At 38.5% G+C, this 26,368-nt stretch overlaps 3 protein-coding genes across 3 annotated transcripts; 2 read left to right on the top strand and 1 right to left on the bottom strand.

Moving 5' to 3' along the window:
• Positions 1-458: 458 nt before the first annotated feature.
• prkg1l (protein kinase cGMP-dependent 1, like) lies at positions 459-7,262 on the bottom strand (the record flags this gene model as incomplete). Its single annotated transcript, XM_079251688.1, has 19 exons — positions 459-542; positions 637-703; positions 804-866; positions 971-1,093; positions 1,187-1,350; positions 1,452-1,593; positions 1,719-1,808; positions 1,900-2,039; positions 2,139-2,232; positions 2,314-2,391; positions 2,518-2,583; positions 2,680-2,774; positions 2,968-3,045; positions 3,217-3,280; positions 3,459-3,564; positions 5,887-6,000; positions 6,490-6,653; positions 6,844-6,967; positions 7,073-7,262. 19 exons carry the CDS (start codon positions 7,260-7,262, stop codon positions 459-461), a joined length of 2,046 nt encoding a protein of 681 aa, XP_079107814.1.
• A 1,391-nt stretch (positions 7,263-8,653) lies between these two features.
• ubl4a (ubiquitin like 4A) lies at positions 8,654-15,342 on the top strand. Its single transcript, XM_079250842.1, has 4 exons — positions 8,654-8,824; positions 11,139-11,244; positions 11,340-11,551; positions 14,819-15,342. Exons 1-4 carry the CDS (start codon positions 8,777-8,779, stop codon positions 14,924-14,926), a joined length of 474 nt encoding a protein of 157 aa, XP_079106968.1. The 5' UTR covers positions 8,654-8,776; the 3' UTR covers positions 14,927-15,342.
• Positions 15,343-15,677: 335 nt separating this feature from the next.
• On the top strand, positions 15,678-23,752 carry LOC306764380 (dynamin-1-like protein). Its single transcript, XM_079251529.1, has 17 exons — positions 15,678-15,813; positions 16,304-16,428; positions 16,665-16,806; positions 17,332-17,378; positions 17,473-17,544; positions 17,652-17,738; positions 17,912-18,074; positions 18,416-18,536; positions 18,670-19,008; positions 20,661-20,781; positions 20,916-21,071; positions 21,148-21,237; positions 21,341-21,439; positions 21,621-21,737; positions 21,827-21,936; positions 22,060-22,219; positions 22,368-23,752. The coding sequence occupies exons 2-17, from the start codon at positions 16,327-16,329 to the stop codon at positions 22,422-22,424; spliced, it is 1,983 nt and encodes a 660-aa protein (XP_079107655.1). The 5' UTR covers positions 15,678-15,813; positions 16,304-16,326; the 3' UTR covers positions 22,425-23,752.
• Positions 23,753-26,368: the final 2,616 nt, after the last annotated feature.

The raw sequence follows: 26,368 nt of genomic DNA on the forward strand, positions 1-26,368 counted from the left end.
CCCTGCAATGGACTGGCAAGCTGTCCAGGGTATACCCTGCCTGTCACCCAAAGCCAGCTGGGATAGGCTCCAGCTTCCCCATGACCCTGACTTGGAATAAGCAGTTTGGAAAATGAATGAATGAATGAATGTGTGCCTTTCAGACTGAGAAGAAGAGATGTGTCAGTAAAAGCACATCCCAGTGCATGTAGATTTAAAAGAAGAGGCAGAGTGCAACAGAAGTTTGTTTAATGAAACACATGGGAGAATAGTGGTAGTCTATGGAATCTGTAAACTTCAACAACAGTAAAAGCTCAACATAGTAGGCAGAAGGTTCATGTGTAAAATAAAATGTCTGGAAAATTTATTTTCTTGGCTAAAAATATACAAATTCTTCCCAACTGTAAGACTGGAAGCAGATCATTATTTATGCAAAGCAAAGCAGCAAGTGATGACAGCTTTTTGTTCCCAGAAGTCCTTCAGAAATCATCCCAGTTCATGCACTGCTTCACTGAGCCCTCACCATAGAGAGCACATGCACTGCTTTCCAGGGGATACTGAACCTAAAAGTCAGTGTAACAGGAATGGAAATTAGAGTGCCGTTTTTACAAAACAATCATAACAAAAAGAAAAATGGCCAAGCAGAACATATCTTACTTTGGGAATAACTGGGGGGGGTATTGTTTTGTTGCACAGCCTGTCCCAGTTGAATCCTTCAAACCACCTAAATAAAAACAGAGTACCATAACCTATAACAGCAAACTTCTGGGAACAGGCCAAAATGTTTTGTTTTTATTTTTTTTGTAATGGATCCATCCTCTTACTCATGCTTCTGGATGTCCTTCGCTCCATTTCTCGAACTACCCAGTCTCTCCAAGGGGTTGCTCCTGGAACGTAAACAGCAGCACACAATTACAACACAGTGGAGGAAACAACTGTTAACAACTGTTTTTACAAAACATTGCGTTCATCATGTTATTGCAAATTGGACCTGCACAGTGTATGTATGAGAGCACAGGCATCTTTGCTGATGATTTCTGGGAATTCAATCCGATCAATGCCGTGAATAGTTGTAGTGGGAATCTTCATCTGGTCACAGTCATCAAATGGTAGCCTGAAGAAAAAAAAGCACTATATAACTGAGAGTTACTATATAACTGAGAAAAGCAGCTTAAAAGTCATGGTTACACAAAGGTTGTCAGCTTACCCACCACTCAGAAGTTCAAACACGAAAACACCCAGTGACCATAGATCTGCACTTATACTGTGCCCTTTGTTCAAGATGATTTCTGGAGCCATGTAGCCGACTGTACCGCAAAATGTCCATGTCCTCTTACCCACCTCAACCTTTTTCATACATCGGGAGCCAATCTACAAGAAGCAGACAGGCGTACAATAAAGGTCAAACTCTGAACAAATTAACTTGTAAAACTTTATAAACATGTAGAAAAACTTAAAAGTCATTTTAGTACCAGCTTGGCATAGCCATGCTCATCCAGGATGACATTTTCAGGCTTTACGTCTCTATAAACGACTCCTCGGCAGTGAAGGAAAGCCAGCGCTTCAACAACACATGCTGTGTAGAACCTGGTGCAGTACTCATCTAAATTTCCTCTGAAATATCAAGAAGTGATGATCAGTGTGTCACAGCTTATAAGAACCTATTCAGACTTTAAGTTTCACTGTCAGCTGGTCTGAGAACACATAAATGTTGATTTCCTGTAGGTGAAGAAACTCACTTGTCCTTCAGCAGGTCAGATAAATCCCCACCTAAACAAGCTTCTGTCAAAAAGTACAGATGCTCAACATCCCAGAAGACTTTATATAGCCTGTAATCAATAAACCCATAAACAAGTTAGACGTTTTTTTGATCATCTCACAAATGCAATTAAATTTAGATAAGCACTGAATGGGATACACCTCACTATGAAGGGACTATAAGCCTCCATTAGGATGCGGCCCTCTCTCCGGATGTGCTCGCGCTGACTGTTGTGGAGGATGAGCTTCTTTGCAAGAACCCTCATAGCAAAAATATGCTTGATGTTGCTCTTTAGTTGCACCTGTCAGCAGGGAAAATCAGTGCATTCCTTTGTATTCAGTGAAGTAACAGCACAAAGATGTGCGTAATTGTGTGTAGGTACTCATAGATCAGCCCTTACCAAGTCAATGTGACCAAACTCCCCAACTTCCAGAGTATCGATAATTTGAAAATCACTTAAAGTGGATGATACCAGGAAAGGATCCTCATCTGGCCTGCTTAAGATGAAAACAGGGGTGAGATCCTGTTTAATCTATAAGTGCAAAAATAAAGCTCAGTGTTGCATTCAACCCCACTTTATTTTGGATGCATTGCTCTTCTGCACCTCTTCACAACTGTCAGATACCAAGCCATCAATTATATCTTTGAAGGTCCTGAAAAACAAAAGTATGTGAGAAATCAGCATACTTCTGGATGAGCAGGGGAGTGTATTGACACCAACTAAATATGTTATAACTCAATGTACTTCATTTAAAAAAAAAAAAGAAATGTCAACATACTCTCTGTCTATTATCAAGCACGTCACTTCACCTACGGCGATCACATTCACAGTCCTTATGTCATCCCTAAACACAGAGACAAGAAAATATAGAAAATCATCCAACCATCACTGTTTACTTTATATCAAACTTGCAGTTAAAACTGCATCGTTCCCTTCTTACCCCCACAGAGCTTTTTCTCCAAACCACTGCCTTTCACAGAGCTCAGACAGGACTATCGACTCTTCCCGCCCAGGCTTCTTTTCTGTCACGGTCACCTGGCAAATTAAAAACACAGAAGAAATGAAAAAGCAGGAACGGTGATGAACAGTGCAGAAAAGGGCCACAGTCAATTATCGCCATCATGAAGTCATTTCTAGAGCTGCTCTGACATATCGCCTCCACAGTCTAAATCTTTTCTCTAAAAGCCCCATTTCAGCTCAGCTGCTGGCAGAGGGTATGGAACTTTACCTGGCCTTTGCTAATGATGTAAAAGGTGTCTCCTGTGTCTCCTTGTCGAATTATGTAGCTGCCATCTGTGTAATTACACTGTGAAAAAAAAATTGACAGACAGCAGAGCAAACAGAAAGACAATAACTACTGAAGCAATGATTGATCGTGCTTGTTAACAGATGCAACACAAAGAAAGGAAAGCATTGAATAAGTAGCTGGTAAGTCTAAACACAATGGTTACACACATTTGAAGAACTTAATCCGTACCTCTTTCATATGATCAGACAGTTTCATGATAACATCCTCTGGCATTGACTGCAAGAAGGAAAGGCTGCACACAGACAGAAGGAAGGCACTCTAAAGACTTGCCACAATGCCAGGTTTAAAAAAAAAAAAAAAGAGTTCTTCTCCCACTGTTTGTAGGTGCACAAGCATAATCAGAGATATATTTCAAACCAAATAAGCTTTTGTTATTTGTTTCCAGTAAAAGGCATCAATGTGACGCTCACCCTCTCAGTAGCTCCACTGAATGAGCCTGATGGCTGAGCCCACATTGCATAAGTACAGTCTGGTAGCTCTTGCGATCAATAACCCAAAGCTTGCTGTCTGTTTGTGCTGCAGACCAAAAGACAAAGGCAGAGGCAGTGACACTGCTTGGGAGGAAACATTATTGAGAATCTCAAACACACATGTTGCCTGTGGTGGTTATTAGTGTAGTAAGTTACGTGCTAAAGAGCAAGCAGCTGCATGAGAAATACTGAATCTCTCCTCACAGTGGACGCTGAATATAAATCTAATCTAATTCTCTTGGCCATAAATACCCCTTTTCTTTATAAGTGAACTTGAGAGTTGTGTAAATGAATAATGACCCATATTGATTGGTTCACAGAGGCTTCCTGCAAACGGAAGTAGATGTCCTCGAGACAGTCTAATTACATCCAACATCTAATTATACAACATAGTCCTAATATCTCAATCGCCCCATTTGGATATACCCCACTTTACCACCACAGGACATTTCATTTGCAGTCACCTATTTTTAATTCCATCTGTAGAGCCAGTTGGGTTGGAGAGTAAAAATCTCTGAATTTAATATTATTTCTTGTACATTTTCTCTCAGGCTGATCCGCTAGACCTAATAATGACTGCATGGGACCACCTGCTCCCCATATTACTGTTGCAATGATAGAGACACCGTTAACAAAAGCCTCACAAATAACTACATGAAGGAAAAAAAAAAAGGTATTTTCTGATCTGGAGGGAAGTGAATTCCCTGAGCAGATCCAAAGGGACGGGCTGACAGATACAGACACAGAACAAAGGATAGCAGGTCGTCAACATGAGCTGAGCTTTGCTGAGAGCAAACAGATTGTGTCGAGCAGTAAATTGGAAAGGCTGCCTGGTTACAAGATAAGGGAAGCAGTTTAAGAAGAGAATTGGATGCTTGGATGTTTTTTTCTTTTAAACTGATCCTGGCCACTTCCACAGCCAATTTAGTTACAACATATATATTTATTTGTGAAACCAGGTCAGATGCCTGTGGTGATGGCTGAGAAGGCTTTCCCACAGGGCTGTGTAATGAGATGCTAAGTGGAAATGATTGTACATCTTGTGTGTTTAAAGAAGCAGCCCACAATTTGTAAATGTAGAAGCAATAGGTTATCAGAGGGGTCATTTTATTCAGCTGTTTTCAGAAAACATTTGAGTAGATGTTTCAGCTAATGCATGTTGAATTACAAGGAGAAGATGTAGCACTCAGAAAGTCAGGACATGCCGTTGAACAGAACATGTTTTAAATTCCCACATTTCTAAGACAACCACTTACAGCCGCTGTTTTTATTTTTTGGTTTTGTTTTTTTTTGTTTATTTTATTTGGGGTTTTTTTGGCACCACTTTTTTTCTTCTTTGTTTTCAATTGCAAATTGTGATTGTATGTCTGGTCATTTGTGTAAATTGAAATTACAAAGAAAGAAAGAAAATTAACAATGTAACAACAGTAGAAGATATTTGAAAAAAGGAGAAAAAGAAAGAATAACAATAGAAAAGAAAAAGATGAAAGGTAAATCAGTCCAAAATAGAAACTGGCGAGTCTCAAGCGTTGCTGTCATGCAGACCATCAGAACGAAGTTTAGCTCTGCATGTAAACATTAAAAAAAAATCCTGATTTTTATTTCATAGAAGATAAAATTAACAACAACATTCTTAACAGTATCAATAATAACAACAATAATAATGATAATAATAATAATAACAACAACAGTGACATCAATAATTATCATCACTACAATGTCAATAATAACTACATCAAGAACAGCGATATAAAGATTGTCATTATTACTAATAAATAGAGGATTATAGTTCACATAATTTTGTTCTATGGATGATTTTATATTGGATTACCTGTAGATTTTTGTTAGTTGTCATGTTGAATATATAATTACATATATTGGTCCAATATTCAGGGGTTATGTGGTTGGAAATGTTCATTAGTCATCAGTCACTAGCTAGTCAACTAGATAGATTTCTTTTGTTATCTTGGGTGGGGTAAGTAGAATATATTTTATGCCAGTTGTACTACTAATAAATAATCTAATTTGTACATATTGAAAGGTCTGATAAAAATCAAGCTGCATATTTGTGATTTATGTAGAGTTTGCTATTCCACCAGGCTGTCAGAGTGGAAGAGACAGCAGCATTTTGAAGCAGTTGAGAGTTTTGAAGCTGCTGTATTTTCAAACGGGCTTTGATTTTAAATGCAAGAAGTGACTTCTGTCCAACACCACAGACAGAAATCTGCCTACTTCTGATGAGTTCTCAAACAAGAATTATTTATATCTCCTCTAAAACATTATTAATCAAAGCCGCACTCCAGCATATTTCTACCTGACTGCTCTCCGGTGATAAGGTCATGCAATTATAAGTCAGTGCAGCACTTACCTGAGACAGAATAGGTCTGGGTGCAGTCGTAGAGGAGCGCTAGTTCTCCAAACATGTCTCCTGGCTCAACGCTGCGCATCTTCTGTCCGTCTTTTGTCACATCCAGCCTTCCTTCTGATAACAACACAAAGCAGGAAGAGCATTTTGTGTGTTTTCTTGAATGTAGGGCAAATGTTAAGTATAGTCCACTGCATAAAACGTACTGTGTAAACAACAGACGGTTCAAATGACAGGAGTAAAAGCAGGGAGCAGCCACTTTTAGTAGATGTCACTTAACAGTTTCCAGATAGCTTTGCATCCTGAGCAAAGCAGGACCTCCTTTTTTCTCTCCTATTTATTTTAGAATGTTTGCACTTAAACCGGGGTGGGCCTGTTGTTAACCACCCCCACCCCAAGTGTTCCCAATCTTCCTTATCAGACATGCACTTGTCTCATCGTTGCACTCACAGATTTAATCAAATAATGAGCCAACTTAAGAAAATGAAATTATGATAAAATAGTTTGTTTGACCATGTTGACCTGTTCTTAAGTACTTGTTAGCTCAAGTAAAATAGATATGGTGAAGTATGATGAATGCTATTGGGTGAAGAAGGAATGCTTTACCTTCTAAAACATAAGCCCGATCCCCGATGGATCCCTCCTGAAGGACAAAGCAGCCTTGATTGATGGTGGTGTGATACATACAGGCAGCGATGGCTCTCACTTCTTCTTCATTAAGATTCAACAAGTCATTTTTCAAAAACGCTGCCTTGATCAGCCTCGAAGATCTGAGGATATGAAGACACATTACTAATGAAATACTTCAGGACTTGTTATCAATCACTTTGAATGAGCTACAGTGTTAGAAAGTGATAAAAAAAATACTTGTTGATTTGCACTCTATGCACATTAAATATTTTAGAGTCAGACTTTTCACTTGGAGCCATTGTGAGCCGAGGGAACACTGTGTGCTCTTACTTTTGGTTTTTGTCACAGCTTTTGTGTGAACCCATGGCGAGAGTCGCAGCGTCCGGAATAAAAGGCTCTGAAATGACTGTCTGCCTTGCAGCTCGCTGCTTGTCCTCGATTTGAGCCGAAGCAGCTACAGAAATGACACACAACATGTCAGAATTCTAGGTCAACTTTAAGGGTATGCCACCTGTAGGTTTTTTTCTTAAATATGACACATAAGAACACTGCCTTGTACCTGCACTGACTACAGAGGGTCCCGGGAGGGACACAGTGGTTCTGTAGCGATCCAGTTCTTCTTGTAGTCTCCGAATGAGTTCATCCTTTGTGTCTAATTCCAGCTCCAATTCATCTATTAGCGTGTCCCTCTGGCGGAGCTCCTCAATCTTTAGTTGTAGGGCAAACTGTAGGTCTCGAAGTGTACCCATACCTGCAGACATCCAATGATGAATAGATTTGTAGATTTTTTGAAAAAGGTTTAATTTCAAAAATAAGGGGAGAAAAAGAAATCTATGATTAACTATGCTAATTTGTTACTGCAATATTTGTCCAGTCTTCAAATATTACTAGTTATTTTCTATTGTTTAGCATAAATGTTTAAGAAAAGAAGAAGAAAAGTTAAACAAGATATGTGTATTATATAATCATGCAAGGTCCTACACAAAAGTCCAAACAGAAAGAAAATGTTTTACATCTTTTTAACATACAGTGATAACTGACAGTTGTTTTTTTTTCCAGCAACAATATATAATAACATCTTACTGTATTACATCATGTAATGACTTACCACGCGCGTTTTAGGAGTCTTTTTCACTTGTCTCGAGTGGGTTTGGGCTGTTTTGGCAGTGAGCAGTCTACCCGACAGGTGCACATCTCTTCTAAAATTGTCCAAGTGAGAGATGCTCCTCTCCCGCTGGCCAAGGCTGCACAGACAGCACAGACAGGCAGTCACATGACCAGGACCGCGGAGACTGTCCGGGAGGGGTAATGACAAATGCATGGACTGGATCCGAACTGGGTCAGGAGGTCCTTCGAGTATATCAGAGCCCTGGGGAGTACCCGTCGAACAGAGCAGAGAACATTAATCATTTCGCTCCCGGAAGAGTTATTGGGCTACCTGTGACTGTCTGCAGGTTTCTTTATCCTTCCTTCTTTCTCTTTTCTGCATACCTGCGCTTATGTATTTCAACTAAACTATTGTCTGTGAAATTGCGGTTTTAAAATAATACGAGTGCATGCAACAGTTAATTGCACTATGTATGTATATATATATATATATATATATATATATATATATATATATATATATATATATATATATATATATATATATATATATATATATATATATATATATATATCAGAGTAGTCACCGTTTAAAAGACAAAATAATAAAGTATCACTGATTTATCCACAAATCTCTTGTTATTTTCCTGTGCTAAGGACTGCACAATGGACTGCATAATCTTAAGATAAAATTTGGATAATTATAGAGATAACCTTGACAATGAATTGAAAAGGAAAGTTAAATCATAAAATAAAAGAGATACTGTTGTACTTGCAGGTTTTAGATTAAATGTCAATGATTAAAAACCTTCGCTTACAATGAAGTGATTTTGATCTAGACATAGACTTCTAAGAGGTATTTATTCATTTGTTCGTTTATTTGTTTGTTTTTCCCATTCAAGAAGTCCAATTTTTCTTGAAAATACTCATACCTGTTAGTTGCAGTATCACACTCCAGCCACTAAATGGCAGTAGTAGCCATCGTCATAGAACAGGCAGCATCGGCAGCACGGAGCCCAGGAGAAGAAGATGGGCCAGTGACAAGAAAGGAGCCGATGTGGTTATTACGAACAAAGTGATATTACTTGGGTCAATTTAGTTACTAGACATTAATTCTTAATTTTGTGTGGTTTTACTCTGCTTCTGAAACTCAAAAATGATTCTTACAGTGAAACCTCTCCAAGGAAAGGAGTGCAGTGTACAGGTAAGTTAAACAGCCACGAGCTAACTTAATGCATAATGCGAATTCACACAGTTTAGCTAGCTATGCAATCCAACACTTTAGCGTTGGTTTTAAAAAAATGCTGATGTACCTCAAATTAAAACATACATACGTATGTTGAACCAGTCAGAGAGCTACTACGCGCAAATTAGGAAAGCTGTGGTGGTTGAACATTAATGGGCTTTCCCAATTGTTCCTTTATAATACAGTTGCTATTCTGCTAGCCACACCGTGGAGAAGTACAACTTGTACAAAATGTTAGCAATTTCTTTCCCCTCCCGTTTCTAAAAGGTCATACACATTCATTTAGTGAGAGCTCATATGTCGTACTTTGGGTTTTCGAATAAAAAGGAAATAATCAGGGTTAAAGTAGCTTAAATGTTTAGGCGGCCCAGTGTGACTTATCAAGGTGTGTGTTGTGCTGTTATCATGAATTTGTAGGTGCCTTAATATGATGGACTTGTTCCTCTCATGTTTTGATCTGATGCTGCTGAAAACTGAATCAGAATTAGCCTAAGATACGGAAATAACCCACACGCACATACAACCCATTAAATATTGACTATTAAACTATATACTATATTAAATATCAAGTTTTCCACTGCTGAAGTTGATTGTTGGGATAAGCATTGTTTTGGATTTACCCGCAGTGGTTATTGCATGTGCCAAAGTATTGGTTGCAATTTAATGTCTCTGTAGGAGGACTAACTTGTGTATGCAACAGAAAAACAATATCTTGCCAATTTTGGAAGTGTATAATGGAAACCTTGCTCATTTTGGTTATTTATATTGTCAGTCTTTTTACATTTCTCAAATATATATAGAACAATATTATTTAAATGACCGTATATATTTAAAAGATGTGTGTCTTTTCAGTTATAATTTGCTCTTCAAATATGTAAATATTTGCAACAAAAAAATCAGTTAGGTATAAAGGCTAAAAATAAAATACTAATATAATTGCTAATTTACCATAATTTTTAGGGCCATGTAGTTGCTTTCAAATTTCTGCTTTGTAAATACATTGTTGACATGTAAATCTTGATTCCTTGATTATAAGTTACTACACAGTTACACATCTGTAGCTGAAGGTTGTAGAAGCTCCAGATTTTTTTTATCTTCTTTAAGAGAGCGCGTAAGAGTATCCAAGACGAAATATTTTTGTTCAGTTTTTTAAATTGAATAATGTCACATCATTTTAGATGCCATATGTGCAGAAAGACTTTCATGCAGGATGTGTCTGTGCATTCTGACTCAATGTTTCATCAGCAAGCCTCCTCACCTGGTATGATCTTCATATTTTAGGAGTAATGCGTTTTCTTAAAAGCTAAGTATCTGAATAAGGGGCACATCTTCCACACAAGGAACTATGCCTATTCACTCTGCAGGGTCATTTCGGTGGAGAATGTTGTGGTCAGTGAGGTAGGGCGGTCCTACTCTGCTGCCTTGGCTGTGGTTTGGGGCCTCTGTAGGGCTGGGATGATATGCTTTTGTCCCGATTTGATTCTATTCTGATTTTTTTTGGGTGCCGATTCGATTTAAATTGTGATTCTCACAATTTTTTGACATTGCTGATTTTTGTAGATTTAAAAACATAAAAAAAATGTGCAAAACTTTTTTTTTTGGCTCGTCATTTTTCTTGATTTCAGCAATGAAAAAAACAACACAGTAGCCAGACCATCATTCTGCTGCTATAATGCCCAGTAAGATAAATAATAAAATAAATAAATAAAATTTTTAAATTTTTAAACTATGAAGGAAAAAAACCCGATATTCGATTTGATTTTCCGACCCCTTTGCCTCAGCCTGCCCTTATCTTGGTGGTTCCTGCAGTGGTGCCCTCTGTGGTCCTTGGAAGGGTGGCTCCCAGTGTGGAAAAATCCCCAAGACATTTTGTCTTTTCACCGTCGTGCCAGATTTTTTATCTTCGGACGTTTATCTCAAGTTATGTTTTTATATTAATGTTTCCGTTAAGGAGGCAGAAATTAGAAATTGTTTGTGCAGAAAAGGATGGGGTTGTATCTATCCGGTGTGAGTGTGATGATGTGTGTGTGGAAAAATATAAATAAGTGTGTATTTTTGTGCTTTGCTTTATACTTTAAAGGTTTCTGAGATTTTTTTTTCTTTTTGTATATATTCATCATTTTAGTCATGTAAAGTACTTTGTGCTGCTTTTGTATGAAAAGTGCTTTATAAATAACATTTGATTTGAATGATAAAAGATACAAGGCATTTTGGGATAAAGAGGGCAAATTAAAGAAGATACTGAAACTATATTATTTTACTGATTTTGTAGGTGACTGAGGATGAAAAGGTCTCTACAGTGAAGAAACTAGTTTCTGAGCGACTGAACATACCGGCAAACCAGCAAAGGTTACTCTACAAAGGGAAAGCACTCGCAGGTAGATTTGCAATAAATTATTGCTCCATAGTCAATTCTTTTTTTAACTTGCATCTATCTTCAATTTTCTTAAAGTATTGTTTTTTTTCCCATCAGATGAACACAGATTAAGTGATTACTCCATTGGACCTGAGGCTAAATTGAATCTGGTTATCCGTCCTGCGGGCGAGAAAACGGCAGCCTCTGGGGTTGCTGCTGGCAGCAGCAGCACGAGCACACAGGGAGGAGTATGGCAGGCTGTGTCTACTATACTTGCAAGACACTTCAGTCCAGCAGATGCAGCAAAAGTACACGAACAGCTTATTAAGGTATTAAAATAATATTTTTACATCTGTTTGAGCAACATTTTTTGCCTTTCTATCCATAAATGTAGACTGGTTAGGATATTTACAGTTTTTGACTGGCAGAAAGTTTTTGTGCTTTACTACTTGTGGAAGCTGGAGTTTGAAAATATTTAGGGCTTCATCAAAACAGGTTGGCAGGGGTTTTGTGTGGGTTATGGATAAGTAATAATTTTGGTTGTGAGGAAAATATCAATATAATTTTTTCATATAAATTTAAAATTTATGTGAACTCTAAAGTTTGCGAACCATTAATTCAGAAATAATACTGATACTGTGTTACGGACAGAGCAATCCTATTAAAGGCCTTTGGACGCTGGGACTAAGGCAAATAAATGACACAAAATTCTCAATAATTTGGAGGGGAATTATCGACATTTCTGTCTGTGCAATGCAAAATTACAAATAATGATGGAAAATCTGAAACAAACTTGCAAGATGGATATCACATCAAGCCAAAACAACATTGTGCTGATGCTGCAAAAAAAGACAAAAAGAGTGCACTGGGTTCATCCTTTTCTAGGAAAAAAAGGAGGAGAAACTGGGGAATTTCATTATTTAACACAGGAGATATAGTGGGAGCATGGACGTTTCAGGACAGACTTGGATGTCCATGGGACAGTTCAAGGATCTGCTTCAGCTGCTTGCTTTAAAAAGCAGAGAATAAATAATAAAGATGCAAGGCCATGATGATGCAAAGTTTGAATGAAATAGCAGCGATAAAATGACACCTGTATAGCTTGTAATCAGTAATCTATCAGTCAACATGTCTTCTCTGATTGGTTGATTATATATCTGTCAGATGTGAATATTAAAAAAAATGTACCTCAGTTTGAAAAAATAAAACTTGCAAAATCGCTGGACAGAATTTTGTTTTGTGAATGTTCCCATTGACTTTACACTTATGTGATTAAAAAAAAAAAAAAAAGTCCATGCAAGTTATTCGGATAAAATATTTGGCGTCTGTGTATAAAGGCCTTTACTCTTGACAAATTATTACATGATGTCCCCTTGTGAAGCCAACCTTCTTTATGAATGGTTTTCTTTAACAGACCTTTAGCTTCTCTGTCTCCCCCCTTCTGGCAAGCCTGAAGGGCTGTGTGACATGTCCTTTCATTTCCTCTTTCTCACAAATTATATCAAGGCATAGATCAAATTTCTATAGAGAGAAGATAAAAATCTTGGGTAGATAATATGTATGATATGAGTGCAGCATCTTGTGAATTTATCCTCAGCTTGGAATTAAAACATACACTTCATATCTGATGTTAGTATATTAGTAAGGTGTAAACATTTTCCTGCCTCAACTAATTGAGTATGCAAAACCAGCAAGTTTGGTATAGTAAAAAAAAACGGGAGGATTTGATACACGTGTGTCTTTCATAATCAAATCCAATCAATTTACTGAAACAGTTGGACTGAGTTAAAGGTGTGTAGAGCCATCTCGAGATGGACTGAAGGGATGGACAGCATCTGTGTCACACAAAGCAAATGGTCTGAATACTTAAAGCTATGCAATATTTCTGTTTTGGTTAATTAAATTTGTATAAATGTCTACAATTCTGTGTGTTTATCAGAATAAGGTGCTGTGTGTGCATTAACAGGGAAATTCTGTTTAAATTAGCAAATGAAAGCAAATTTACAGTGATATTCCTACACACATTTCTCTTCTTTAAACCACTTTCTCTTCCCTCTTTTTAAGCTACTTTTTTCCTACACGTATGAAAACAACAAATTATTAAACCTTTAGTGGAAATCATTCAGTGAAATAATGTTGATCTAGAAAAACTTGACAGCTGGTGACTGGTTGAAGTGAAACTTCACAGCTTGCACAGGCAATGCATCCATTTTGGGATTCGTCCTAATTTTCTCTCTTTTTTCATACTGGTAAACTAGGGAATCATCTTAAGAGTTTTCTTGGTGTATTTAGTTTTTGTTTTAAGAGACTGAAAATGATAATTCAAGAAGATTTGCAGGCTAAAGAATCCACCTCCTGAGTAAATTCTTACCAAAGGCAATCTTAATAGGTAAGCAGCCATGTAGCTGCTTCATCTGGGCAAAGCAAGCAGTACTGTGAGGATCATGTCCCTAAGTAAGTCTACAATGCAAAGTGGGAAGTTCCAGTAAAACTGACACAAAGGCTAAAGTTGGTGCAACTGGATGGTTGGGTGTCTGATGAGTGGTCAGTAGCTTTGCTCTTGTGTTTTGTTTTGTTTTTTTTTTTCCCTCTGAACACCCCTAACCTCTAGCACAACTCTGTGTCCTGTCCATAATTCTGGACTCTTGGGAGGACCAAGAACAATCCAAATTCTATTTGCATCCAGGGAGAGGAGATGAGGAGGAAGATGTTTACATATACCTGAGTATTCATGTGCAGAATACACAGACAACAGATTTTTAAACAGATTTAAAATGGACTTCTGTGACATCTGGGAGATGGGGTTTAAGTCCTTTCCTGGAACTGTTGTATCAGAACCAGTGACTCAAACTGTAAAAACATGGGGAAAAGGAGGATGCTGTTGGCATTACACAGCTTTTTCTTAACTATTTTTTAAAATTTGTGTTGTTGTATATTTATAACAGTGGTTTCCAAACCTTTTCTGTTAGGCCCCCTTTTCGTCGACAACAGTGTCAAGGCCTGCCTCCCCCTGTCACATGGCCCAAAGAAATATACTAAGAAATGCGTCATTAGTTTATTGACTGCAGTGTAGTTCACTATAGGTAAAACTTTAATCAGATTTTTTTATGATGTGAAAGGTTTTAAAGCAGGAATCTGCAAACTATTTCAGGTGAGCAGAGTTTTAAGTAAAAATGGATGCAGTGCTTTAGTAAAACAACTCTGCTATATATGACAGTTGGGTAGTTTATATATTTCTAAAGCAACCTTCTGGCTTTTATTTATATTCATATGAAAAGAGTTTGGGAACCACTGTTTTATAATAACTATTCCAATGTTATTTCATGTTAGGGATTAATAAAGTATTATTGATCTCATTGGAAGTGTCTGTGCTGTCAGCAGTTATTATTTTCTCGATTCATACCTTTTAGCTGTTTTTCTGAAACTAAACAAGTCATGCTACCAGATTTAGTTCCAGGCTGGTATTGATTGTGATGGGGAACTTGTGATGACTATACTGAATGCTTACTACAATAAGAATATTTTCTTCTCACACATGCCTTGTATTGAAAGACTCTGTCTTAACCTATTTTCTTTTTCTTTCCCCCTTCTTTAAGGACTATGAACGATCACTTCGACAGCTTAGCCTTGATGACATTGAGCGCTTGGCAGGAAGGTTGCTTCACCCAGATGGCGAGGTTATGGACCCCTCATACATGGACTAAGAATGCAGAACTTCTTTTTTGGAGATACAGGCAATGTTTAGAGTGTGAAGCTGTGAAAAATACAGTATCACTTTTCAGTTGCAGAGATCCCCCAGGTGTGTGCCTAATCGGTGGCTGAGTGAACACTGATAATACTGACTCTTGGCTAGCTCAGCAACGGGACTTTATTCACCTTTAAAAGACTTGTGTAAGAGAGAGCATGACTGCAGTTTCCATTGGCTCTGATCATTAATGATTTCGTGATGACTAAAGATCTGATCACAGTATGTAAATGCAAAGAAATCTTTTTGTGCTGTTGTTTTCAAGTGATCTCTGGCTGCTACAAATCCTACGCCACACTAACTTGTACTGAAAGGTATTTATTAGTCATGTCTGTGTTGAATGATACCTGTATGTTTTCTGTTAAACATCTATGAGACAGTAATACATGTTTTAACTCTTTAACTTGCTTTCAGTTTGATTTGTAAATATGTTGTTTATATACAGACATTAAAATACAGACAAATGCTTTTCATTTCTCCTGTGTTGTGTGCTCATCTTTTAGCTTACCTTTTTTCTCCATTAAGTGTAAAGGTTGTGTGTGTTTGTGTTTTGTGAAACAATTGGGAAAAATTGAGCATTTGAGAAGGACTTGGTGGAGCGGCAAAATATAGTCTGTTGATGTCAGCCAATCAACAGCCAGGAAAGCGCACGAGTCATAATTTCTGACCAATCGGATTGACGGAGTGACACTTCTGCTTCAGTTGTATACGGACGATCTAATTCGTGCTGCTAATTTGGGATTTAGTTTTGGAAAATGCCGTGTTTTTGACACATGGCTCTTTTTCATCAAGGCTTGATGAATAGATAAGTTATATAAAGGAGGAGATCTGTTGAAAAACGGCAAGGTCAGTATGGAAAATCGGTTGTTTTGGCAGTGAAGCTAGCCATAGCATAAAGCTCTTACTTCCTGTTAGCCAACTGACGTTAGCAGATTATATGAAGACCTTCGGCCTGTGCTGCTATTATTTAATGACCTTTAATAAAAAAACGATAGGTCATTTCCATTACAGATCACCATTAGCCAGTTTTAATGTCTGTGTCCTACAATAATCAATCGTGTTATGTGGGGGTATTTGGCACGATGGCGGTCTAACTCAGGCTTGGGCGTTGCAGTTCTCATCAGGACCACTTCTTATTGCTTCCCAGTTTCAAAGCAAACAACTTACTGGTTGTATTTTAATGATGCTACCAGCTACAAAGTTATTGATGTATGTGCTTAAAGTAAAAAAAAAACCTTGGCTTTTATTGAACAGTATGTTGTTAGCGTTAGATATTTTGAGCAGCCAGAATTGTTTTTTGTTGTTGTGCTCATGAAGGTTTTATTTCTTCCTGAAGGGGTGGTCAGACCATTTGAAAGGATGGAAACTCTAATTCCCACCATAAACCGGCTGCAGGAGGTCTTTTTGACAGTTGGAGCAGAGATCATACAGCTACCTCAGATAGTCGTGGTTGGATCTCAGGTAAGTCAGGGGGAAACAAAATTAGCTGTTATGATTGAATGAAAATTAATACCTTCACTGTTATCTTAACATTTGTTCAAAATTCACTAAACTGTCACTGAAACTCTTAAGATCTCTAAACATAATGCTGATATGAGACCTTGTTAGCATTCTAATGTGCAATAAAACATTTTTTTTAAAAAACTTTCCAGATGACTGTATCTGAGCTGAATTGATATCATTGTGTGCCATAACAGAGCAGTGGAAAAAGCTCTGTGTTGGAGAGTCTGGTTGGACGGGATTTCTTGCCTCGGGGATCAGGAATAGTCACAAGACGACCCCTGGTGTTGCAGCTTGTTCATGTTGCTCCACTGAAGGAGCGATTGAGCACTGAGAATGGTACCTAAATAGGAACCTTTTCAATACTTTATTTATGTCAGGGTGAAATAGTTTTTTATTTTATGCTTGTAAAAACACCATAAAGCTTTGGGAGCTAAAGTTGTGCAAAAATTTGTGGATTTAAAATGAAATAATCTTTTCTTTTTGATTTCTGTCAAGCCCTGAAAGCTTCTTTATATGCTCCTAATTTTCTCTCACTAATTTAAAATACTGCATATTTTCTGTCCTGAGTCTCTCTTTGCTAACATACTTTCTGTCTTCCTCTTTGTCTTCACTACTTTGTAGGAAATGGGGTTAAACACAATGCCCAAAACAGCTACCCAGGTCTCTGTATACTTGACTTGCATGGACTCACCTCTCAATCTCTTACTTATGTGAACCCTACTGCCTCCTTTGTGTTGTCTGATGTCATATGTAGAGCTGAGTTTGAGTAACAAATTTGCAATCTTACCATATTGTCCCCAAAAAAGCTAACTTTATTAACATTTTGTGTGCAATAACTTACTTTTACTCTTGTTTGTTCAGGTGTCAAAGCTGAAGAATGGGGTACATTCTTGCACTGCAAACACCAGGTACATTTATCTTTAAGATTCAGTTCTCTACATTTTGTTTATCATGGGTTAGGTGCTGAGTTTTAAGTTCTCATTCACCCATGTATTTTGACAGATCTTCACAGATTTTGTGGAAATCCGTCAGGAAATTGAAGCAGAGACTGAGCGCAGTTCAGGTGACAACAAGGTATGAACAATTCTTCTGTATGAACCTACTGATGCTGTGAGGTTAGATATAAAAATTGACACATATCATTTTTGTTTTTCTACCTATTCATGTTTTATGTTTTCAAGGGAATCAGTCCTGAGCCCATTTATCTGAAGATTTTCTCCCCTAAAGTCCTTAATCTTACTCTGGTTGATCTACCTGGAATTACCAAGGTACACACAACAGCTTGAAAAGGATGCAGATTTCTGTCTTATTTGTGCACATATAGTGGCACTAGGAACTTAACAGTGATGATTAATTGTATAGCTGAGGTTGTCAAAGATTCACAGCAGCACATCTGTGCTATAGTTGCTATAATATGGGCCGATTATTGCTGTCACCTCAGGTTCCTGTTGGGGACCAGCCAGAGGACATTGAGGCTCAAGTGCAAGAGATGATTTTGTCCTTCATCTCCAATCCAAACTCTCTCATCTTAGCCGTGTCCCCTGCCAACTCTGACTTGGCCACCTCTGATGCTCTGAAATTGGCTCGTGAGGTTGATCCAGATGGTAGGATATTTTGTATACAGGCATTTTCTCTCATCGGATTTCATCTTAATCTTTCTTTTCTGTCTGTTTTTCTGTGTTCAGTACACATTAAGCTTCAAGTTTAAATGCGTTTAAAAGTATTGATTTTGCAGGAAGAGTGTATGATATTAAATTTAGTTAGAGTTTGAAGCGGCTTACAAAAGTAATGTTGCAGTCATGGTGCGTTCAGAGTAAATGCATAAGTAATGAGACAATGCCTGTGTATATTTTCTTGTGGGCAGGCATAATTCTTTAGAAGTATCTGTTGTGCATTTTGTCCTACAGGCTATGATCTGGCTATGATTTCTGTGTGTTATTGTCAGGTCGTCGAACACTACTTGTGATCAGTAAATTGGACCTGATGGATGCAGGAACTGATGCATTGGAGGTTCTTCTCGGTCGAGTAATTCCAGTCAGGCTGGGGATTATCGGGGTGGTTAACAGGTTTGAAGCCTTAAACTTATACTGTATGTAATGATCTAAGCGGAGTCATTCTTTGTTTTATCACTTTAACTTGGTTAATTTAATTATTATTGTGTTAATTTTCCTTATCTGCCACTCTTTTTGTTACTTCTAGGAGCCAGCATGATATCAATACCCAAAAGAGCCTGGAGGACTCAATGAAGGATGAGCAGGCCTTCTTGCAACGCCACTACCCCTCACTTGCATCGCGTGCTGGCTCACGCTATCTGGCCAAAACTCTGAGTAGACTGCTCATGCATCACATCCGAGACTGCCTGCCAGAACTCAAAACTCGGGTGACTGTGCTCATCGCCCAGTACCAGACTCAGCTCAACAGCTATGGTCAGCCGGTGGAGGATCACAGCGCCACTTTGCTGCAGATCGTAACTAAGTTTGCCAGTGATTATTGCAACACCATCGAGGGAACAGCCAGATACATTCAGACATCAGAACTGTGAGTACTCATCACTTTAGCAGCTCTTATGTTAATGATATTTTGATGAGCAGGATTTTGTGCCATGTTTTACTGAATTGTCTCAAGCTTCACAGGCTGTTCTTATAACCTGTTACAAAAAGAGGCTTTTCTGTCCTTTAAAATTTTTAATGTTATAGAAAAACATAGTTTATTAATATTTGGAAAAAATAGATTTATTTTTAATTTGATTTTGGGGTTAAAAAAAGAAATGTTGCTCAGAATGAATTAAGATTAAACTGAAACAGACCAGTAACAGAAAGAGAGGGGAGGTCTTTCAACGTACAGATAAAGAGTTTCACCACTTTAGACTGATGTCTCTCATCGTATTTACAAAGAATTTAGGCATTTCATCTCTGAGAGTACATAATATATTTCTTTATCTGAGAAAATATTAACAGGCTTCAGTGTTCAGAGGACTAAACACAACAACATAACACTAAACATCACAATAAGCTGTAATTGTGTGTAATTTTGTTTAGGAAAAGACCAAGTAAGCTCAGGAATTCTCTAAAAACAATTATCTGTTCATTTCTAACATCCAGAAGGACAAAATATAATTCTCTACCATACAAAGACAACAAAATCAGCTCAACTATTTTGTGCGTTAAAGAATCACAGCGAGATTCTGTGACGTCTCCCTTTTCTTGGCCCAAGCCTGTTATGAAATGCTGGTGTAAGGCGGAGAACTGGCCTTGGTCCGATTCATTAAAACCTTAAATGTTTCTCTCTTTTTAAGTAAAAAAAACAAACACTGGGCTAAAGAGGAGAGGGACAACTTGTCATGTGCACAGATAAAAGAAAACTAGCATCCATGATTGTATGGTGGAACGTTGATAAGTCTGTTAATGTATCACTAACTAAAATAGCACGCACAAATTTTAGAGGTACAAGTTATCATAATTAGTGAATTACTTATTTCACCAAAGCAAATCCATTTTCTCCACATATTAGAACAGCGGGACAGTTTTATCAAAGAAAAACCAAGCATATTTAGAAACGGCCCTGAACCAGCGAATAGCTGAATTTCTGGATCAGCCAACCGCGGAAAATATTTTGGTTGCCGAACGACAGCCATTAGTCGTCTTGGTTCCTGATGTTTCAAATGTTTTTACGTACTGTGAGTAGCAATGATGGCTCTAGCCGTTCTGAAGTGTTTTACATCAAATTCAAAACAATTATTGTTCAAAACAATTTTATACAAGTTTCAGCATTTTTTTAATGTGTTGCTTTTGTCCTGCTGTCAACTTAGTCTGAATCTAAAATTATTTGCAAGGAATTAAGGTTTGGTTTTATTTTGCGATGCGTCCCAACTATTTTTCAGATGATTCTGTGCAAGTCTTTTTCTGCTAGTGTTTGCATACGTCAGCGTTTTCGTGACTTGGTGCACGGTGATGTGAATGTAATGACCTCCGGGTGGTGTAAGTGTAAATTAAAGTCGTATCAGCATCTTTTCTTGGCACCTTCATCTCTTCATCTCTCTTACCACCATGAAATTAATTCACCAGAATATGTCGGCAGCAAATATTGACCTTTCTTGGTTCATTGCATTTAATTTGGGGTAAATTAACAGTGCTGACACACTGCACGGACAAACAGAACTGGTGTCACAGCTGAACCTATGTGCTCTGCAGCTGCGGGGGTGCTCGGATCTGTTACATATTCCATGAGACTTTTGGGCGCACCTTGCAGTCTATTGACCCCCTGGGAGGACTGACGGATCTGGATATCCTCACTGCCATTCGCAATGCCACGGTGAGCTTTTCACTTGCGTTTGGGAGCTTTGCTGAGTTTTTATTGTGATCAAATTAGCTCATTAGCAGGAATTTTAAGTAAATGATGCACCTGACACATCTGTGCCTTTATTTGCATGTGTGATTGGTCTACAGGGTCCCCGACCAGCACTTTTTGTGCCCGAAGTGTCCTTTGAGTTGCTGGTGAAGCGGCAAATTAAGCGACTAGAAGAACCCAGTCTGCGCTGTGTGGAGCTTGTTCATGAAGAGCTGCAGAGGATCATCCAGCACTGTTCTTCTTTTAGCACACAGGTAAACACAAGTCCAAGCAGTGCATCATTTATTCTGACAGCACCATACTGAGGATGTATGTCTTTACGGTTTTAAGGAGCTTCTGCGATTTCCCAAATTGCACGATTCCATTGTGGAAGTAGTGACTGGATTATTGAGGAAGCGCCTGCCGATTACTAATGAAATGGTAACTCAGAGCTTTGATCAAATAATACCTCACATTTTAAAGTGACGAATAGCTTTAGTCCTAGCAATTATCTTGGCATTTTCTTCCTGCTTTTTTGCTTCAGGTGCACAATTTAGTTGCAATAGAACTCGCCTACATCAACACAAAGCATCCGGACTTCACAGATGCTGCGCAGGTGTCTGCATCTGTCAACAGTCAGCAGGTAGAGGGGGCAGGGGTTGTGTTTTTGGGGTACTCTCCTACAGAAAAGTCTTATATCTATAATTGGTGCAGTGTAAAGCCTGAAGGAGTTTCAGATCCAGGCGTCAGAACAGTTCCAGTAGGATTGCACCATCAGGCAAAATTGCTTTCCCTTCAGACCGCTTTGGATTTCTCACTTTCAGGCAGAGGCCCTTGATGGAGGGAAGCGCGTGAAGAATGAGAAGATCACAGAGGAGAAAACTCCAGCCACAGGTTTTAGCAGTCCCAGCAAAGGCCAGGCCATTAACCTCCTCGACACAGTAAGTAAAAGAATTACTGGGAGAACAGAATATTTACAATTGAAGTCAAAGCAGACTGTCAACATTTTCCTTTGCACCCTCTCTGCCAGGCAGTACCTGCATCCCGTAAGCTGAGCGCAAGGGAGCAGAGGGACTGTGAGGTCATCCAGCGACTTATTAAGTGCTACTTCCTCATTGTCCTCAAAAGCATCCAAGACAGGTTTGATCTGACAAGAATAATCCAGAGCACTAGATGGAAATCATTCTGCTGCACTCTCTCTTTCTGAACTATCCTGTTACTGATCATGATTTCTGTAACTCTCTTGGATATGTGTGTCTGTAGTGTGCCGAAGACGGTGATGCATTTCCTGGTGAACTTTGTGAAGGAGCATCTGCAGAGTGAGCTGGTGGGCCAGTTGTACAAGCAGCCACTGCTGCAGGAGCTGCTCATCGAGTCACAGGACACTGCACAGCAACGAACTGAGGTTGCTCAGATGCTGGAGGTAAAACCGGATGATGCTTTTTTTTTTTTCTTCTTTTTTTTTTTTTCTTCATCTGCAAGTTTCAGCAGCAAGTTCTGTTTCTTTTGCTTTTATTTACCAACTACCAAATATTATCCAGCAATATAACTATTTGATTTCTATTCCTTAGGCACTTAAAAAAGCCAATAACATCATCTCTGAGATCCGGGAGACCCATCTGTGGTAGCCAGAGGAAATAGCCGAGTCTCTTTGTCAAAAAAACAGCTAAAGGGTGTATGAGAGTGTATATGTGTTTACTGTAGAGGAAGTGTGTGTGGCAGTACCACAGTTTTCTCATGGACCAATGACCATAGTACATTTAGATCTTGTCAGCTGTTGCCCTGCTGAGCACACCGGGGCTGTCGCATTTCACTGTGAATGTCGTGTAGTGAGAAAGATTCATCAGGCACTTGGACCAAAAGTGTTGCAAAGCTGAAAATGTGAAACCCGCAGCAGCTGAGAACAAAATCTTTTTGCATAATGTTGTGAGAAAGTCTTTGTTTGATCCTAAGATTTTTTGCTATAATTGTGAATTGTATGTCTTATAGATTATTTAAGCTCTCCTGCAGCAAGTTTTGGATCAAAATGTGTTCACACCGTACAGTTCAAGACGTTCCAAAAACTGGGCTTCCTCCAAGACTCTTTTTAGCAGGTGCTGAAGTCATGTTGGATTCAATTTCTACTTTAACTTTCTTTTGTCAGCAGAGGTACAAGTAGAGTCAAAATGCAGATCTCAGTGCTGATAACAAAGTAACAGTGAAGACACACTGCAGTCGTTTTCAGATGTTGCTGGATGACCACAGATGGCTTTTCCAGCTCTGTAGTGCTGTTCACACTCAGGTTTATTTTCCAGTAACTTTTGCACATTACTCCCGTTTCACTATTGCATGGGCTTGTGCTTATGTGTACAGTCATTTACTAGAGGACCAGACATCTAATAGGTTTGCATTGAGGTGGACAACTATAGTTAACACTATGTAAATAGAGGATTAGTGAATTATTTCTTCTGAAATGTCTTTACAAACATAAAAATACAGAAAGAAGGCTGTTTTTAGTTCCAGTCAGCAACGTTTTATCACCCATCCAACTGTGTTGTCCTTCTCCAGTCATACAAGCTGCCCATATGAATGCCAGATTCTGTATGTAGGTACTTCCTGCATGCAGATTTTGATTTTGTATTCCTAGTTCTAAAATAAGGTTTTAACTTTGCCAGAATTATTTGCCACTGTGCCAGTCTTCTTCTGATTTTTTATGCAATTTAATGTGTATATTTATGCATCTGCATCCATCTTTCCATCAGTTATTCTTGGCTTTATACCTTCTCATAACCATATTAAGTAATAATCTCAAGAATTAGGCTTTCTCAGGAAGACTTGTTTTTGCAAGACCATCAGAGTAGCTCTAATGTTTTCTGTCCAGTCAGTTCATCTCTCTAAAAACCCTGTTTAAGGTTGCACGTGTGTTGAGGTGTGAATGAATCAGCTGTATATTTTGTATTATTTAAATGTATATTATCATGTGTCAACTGCCTCTAAGTTCTTGCCTGCCAATATTTGTGATACATGTTTGTTAAATGAAGTCTGTTGAGATCAGAGACTCATTAAACTTAAACCAAGGACTCTATGAAGGCTCTTTGGGTTTCATTTAAAATCTCAGGCTGGAAGACTTGGTCAATATTCATACAATTGTCTTTTTTTTTTTTTACCATCACTGGATTAACAGTAGATGCAATGGGACTTATTGTGTATAATTCTGTTTAGGGAAGATAGATAAGTCACTTTGACACTATCGAGATAAAGACCGAGCGTCCTCAAGGAGATTAACATGAAAAAAAAAAAAGAGAGAATTCAGGGTCACAGCACCAGTGTTCACACCTCAGTTTAGTCACTGTTGGACTGCACCAAATGCTGCAGAAATATTGAAGCCACACTTATTAGTTAGGCACTCTGAATCAGATGGCCGATTATCACCTTTTAATGTTGAGACAGTCCATGTTAAACGTGAGCAGAGGCTGAGAGGCGAGGTGATTGATGCGGAACAAGGAGTAGAGCTGGTCGTTAATATTGGATGAGAGTCAATGAGCAAAGCCACAATGGTCCAGGGAAATGCATTTTTTGGCACAGCAAAGCAAACATGATGAGTCAAATCAGTCCTGAATCTGAAGCCCCCATAATGTTATTAGTGGTGCTGCACATACAGCAGTCAACAAGCATTTCCAGCAGATGGAGCAGATTCATTTCATCTCATGCCAGAGTCCAAAGTGAATGTGAAATGAAAGCTAATAAACTCATATTGGGTTATTATTTTAAATTGCCTGCACATTTTTCTTCCACTGTAGGCAGTCATTCTGATCCCCCTCTTATAACACCCCACCAACTGAGACTGGACTAGAACGTACCAACTCCCAAAAAAATGGAGGGGGCTCAGCTGCAGCCTTAATACAACTGCATCATTTTGGTCATCTCCAATGAAGTGAATGATGATGGATTCCCTCGTAGGGACGTTTCTATGAACGTATATAATCCATTCTTGTGCGCTGACCTGTCATCACTTGTGTGAAGAGGATTTAGAGCTGCGTTTCCCTCCTTGCTTTCAACCCACTATTGAACCATTCAGCCAAGCAAGCTGAACAAAGCCACAGGAGAGTGAGAGAGAGGGGAGCTTCAGGGAAGACATGTCTCTCACTGACTCTGTCGCCTCGACAACCGGGTAAGAAAAGAAGGGAGGGAGAAAAAAGACTGGGGCGCATCAAGAAGAAAACACAATATGGACTAAGAGAAGAGGATTCCTACAGGGTGAGAAAGGAAAGTGGATCTGATTTTTCTGTCATTCTCATGTTGGGATCTTGGGTGTATCTCTCTCCTGATGACTTATTAACTATGACAACAAAGCAGTAACTGATCAAATTTTCTCTCACATCAGTGTATGGAGCAGATGAAATGCAGAGCACAAGTTTAGCCTGGTTAAAGTGGACTAAGCAGGCCTGAACGCTCCACCTGTAATTCTTGTTTCATCAGCTGCAGGTGAGTCTTCCCTCAGGGTTGCATATGTTTTGACAAGGGTGGTTTTGTCTTACTGATTAAATGTACTAGTTGCTGAAGGAATTCAATTATGCAGTAATTGGAACAAATTATATTACATAAATTGTTTCATAAATTTAAAAAAAAAAAAGTTTTAATGTTTGGCCTCATGTTGCCAACATGAAGAAAAATTGCAACACCTTTTTTTTTTTTTACCTAGTTAGATCCCTTTTTCTTTTTTAAAATGAAAAAATAAATAAATCAGTCAATTTTTTTTCAGGACAGTGAGTTGAATCAAGGCTGCTATATTATCAGCATTCTTCACTCACTGCACAGAACCGTGCTGTTCCTCTATTGTAAGCAAGAATTAAACAACAATAAGAAAAAAATGAATGTCTCTGTTAAGTGTAATCAGATGTTAAGAGTTTGACTTGAAGCATAGATTCATAGAGTGGAAAGCATATAAGGCTCATCCGCTATAAACATCGTGATGTGTATTCAGGCATAAGGAAAATATTCGTAGTGTACTGGTGGTGAAATCAATGCCCGTTTAAATGGGGTGCTATCCTGGCTGAGTTTACATCAGGCTGAGTGTGTGTGGGGCCGAAGGCAGTATATGATATCCATATTGGATGAGATGGAGAAGAGATAAACTGACAAAGGTGGACGGGGTTATTTTTAGCTGCTGTCAGTGGGGAAGGTTACAAATCTCTCACCTTTTGTGGAAAAGATAGAGATGCGAAAAAAAGGTAGCAAGATTGAAGGGTGGAAAAGGGTAAGAGTGTGAGATGGAGTGCAAATGGAGGACTAAGAAAGATGCTGAGAGCAACCATGACGGGTGAAAGGTTCAAGCTCCCACCTCACAAACACAAACTTAACGATTTATAGCAGACTAATAGCAAGAAAGGCTGACTCCCCTGTGTTTTTCTTTGTTACTGAATGTTTTGTGTGTGTGTGTAACAATGCTGTTTTTAGTCATCGTCCACCTAGTGCTTCAAAGGTCATGCTGAAGAATTTCTAAAGTAGTCTCCTTTTTATGTGTAATTGCATGCTCTACCAATCCCAATGGCAGCAAAATAACCTCAAAGCATGATGCTACCCCCACCATGCT

This window comes from Telmatherina bonti, assembly GCF_933228915.1.
Source record: "Telmatherina bonti genome assembly, chromosome: 13".
NCBI classification, from domain to species: domain Eukaryota; kingdom Metazoa; phylum Chordata; class Actinopteri; order Atheriniformes; family Telmatherinidae; genus Telmatherina; species Telmatherina bonti.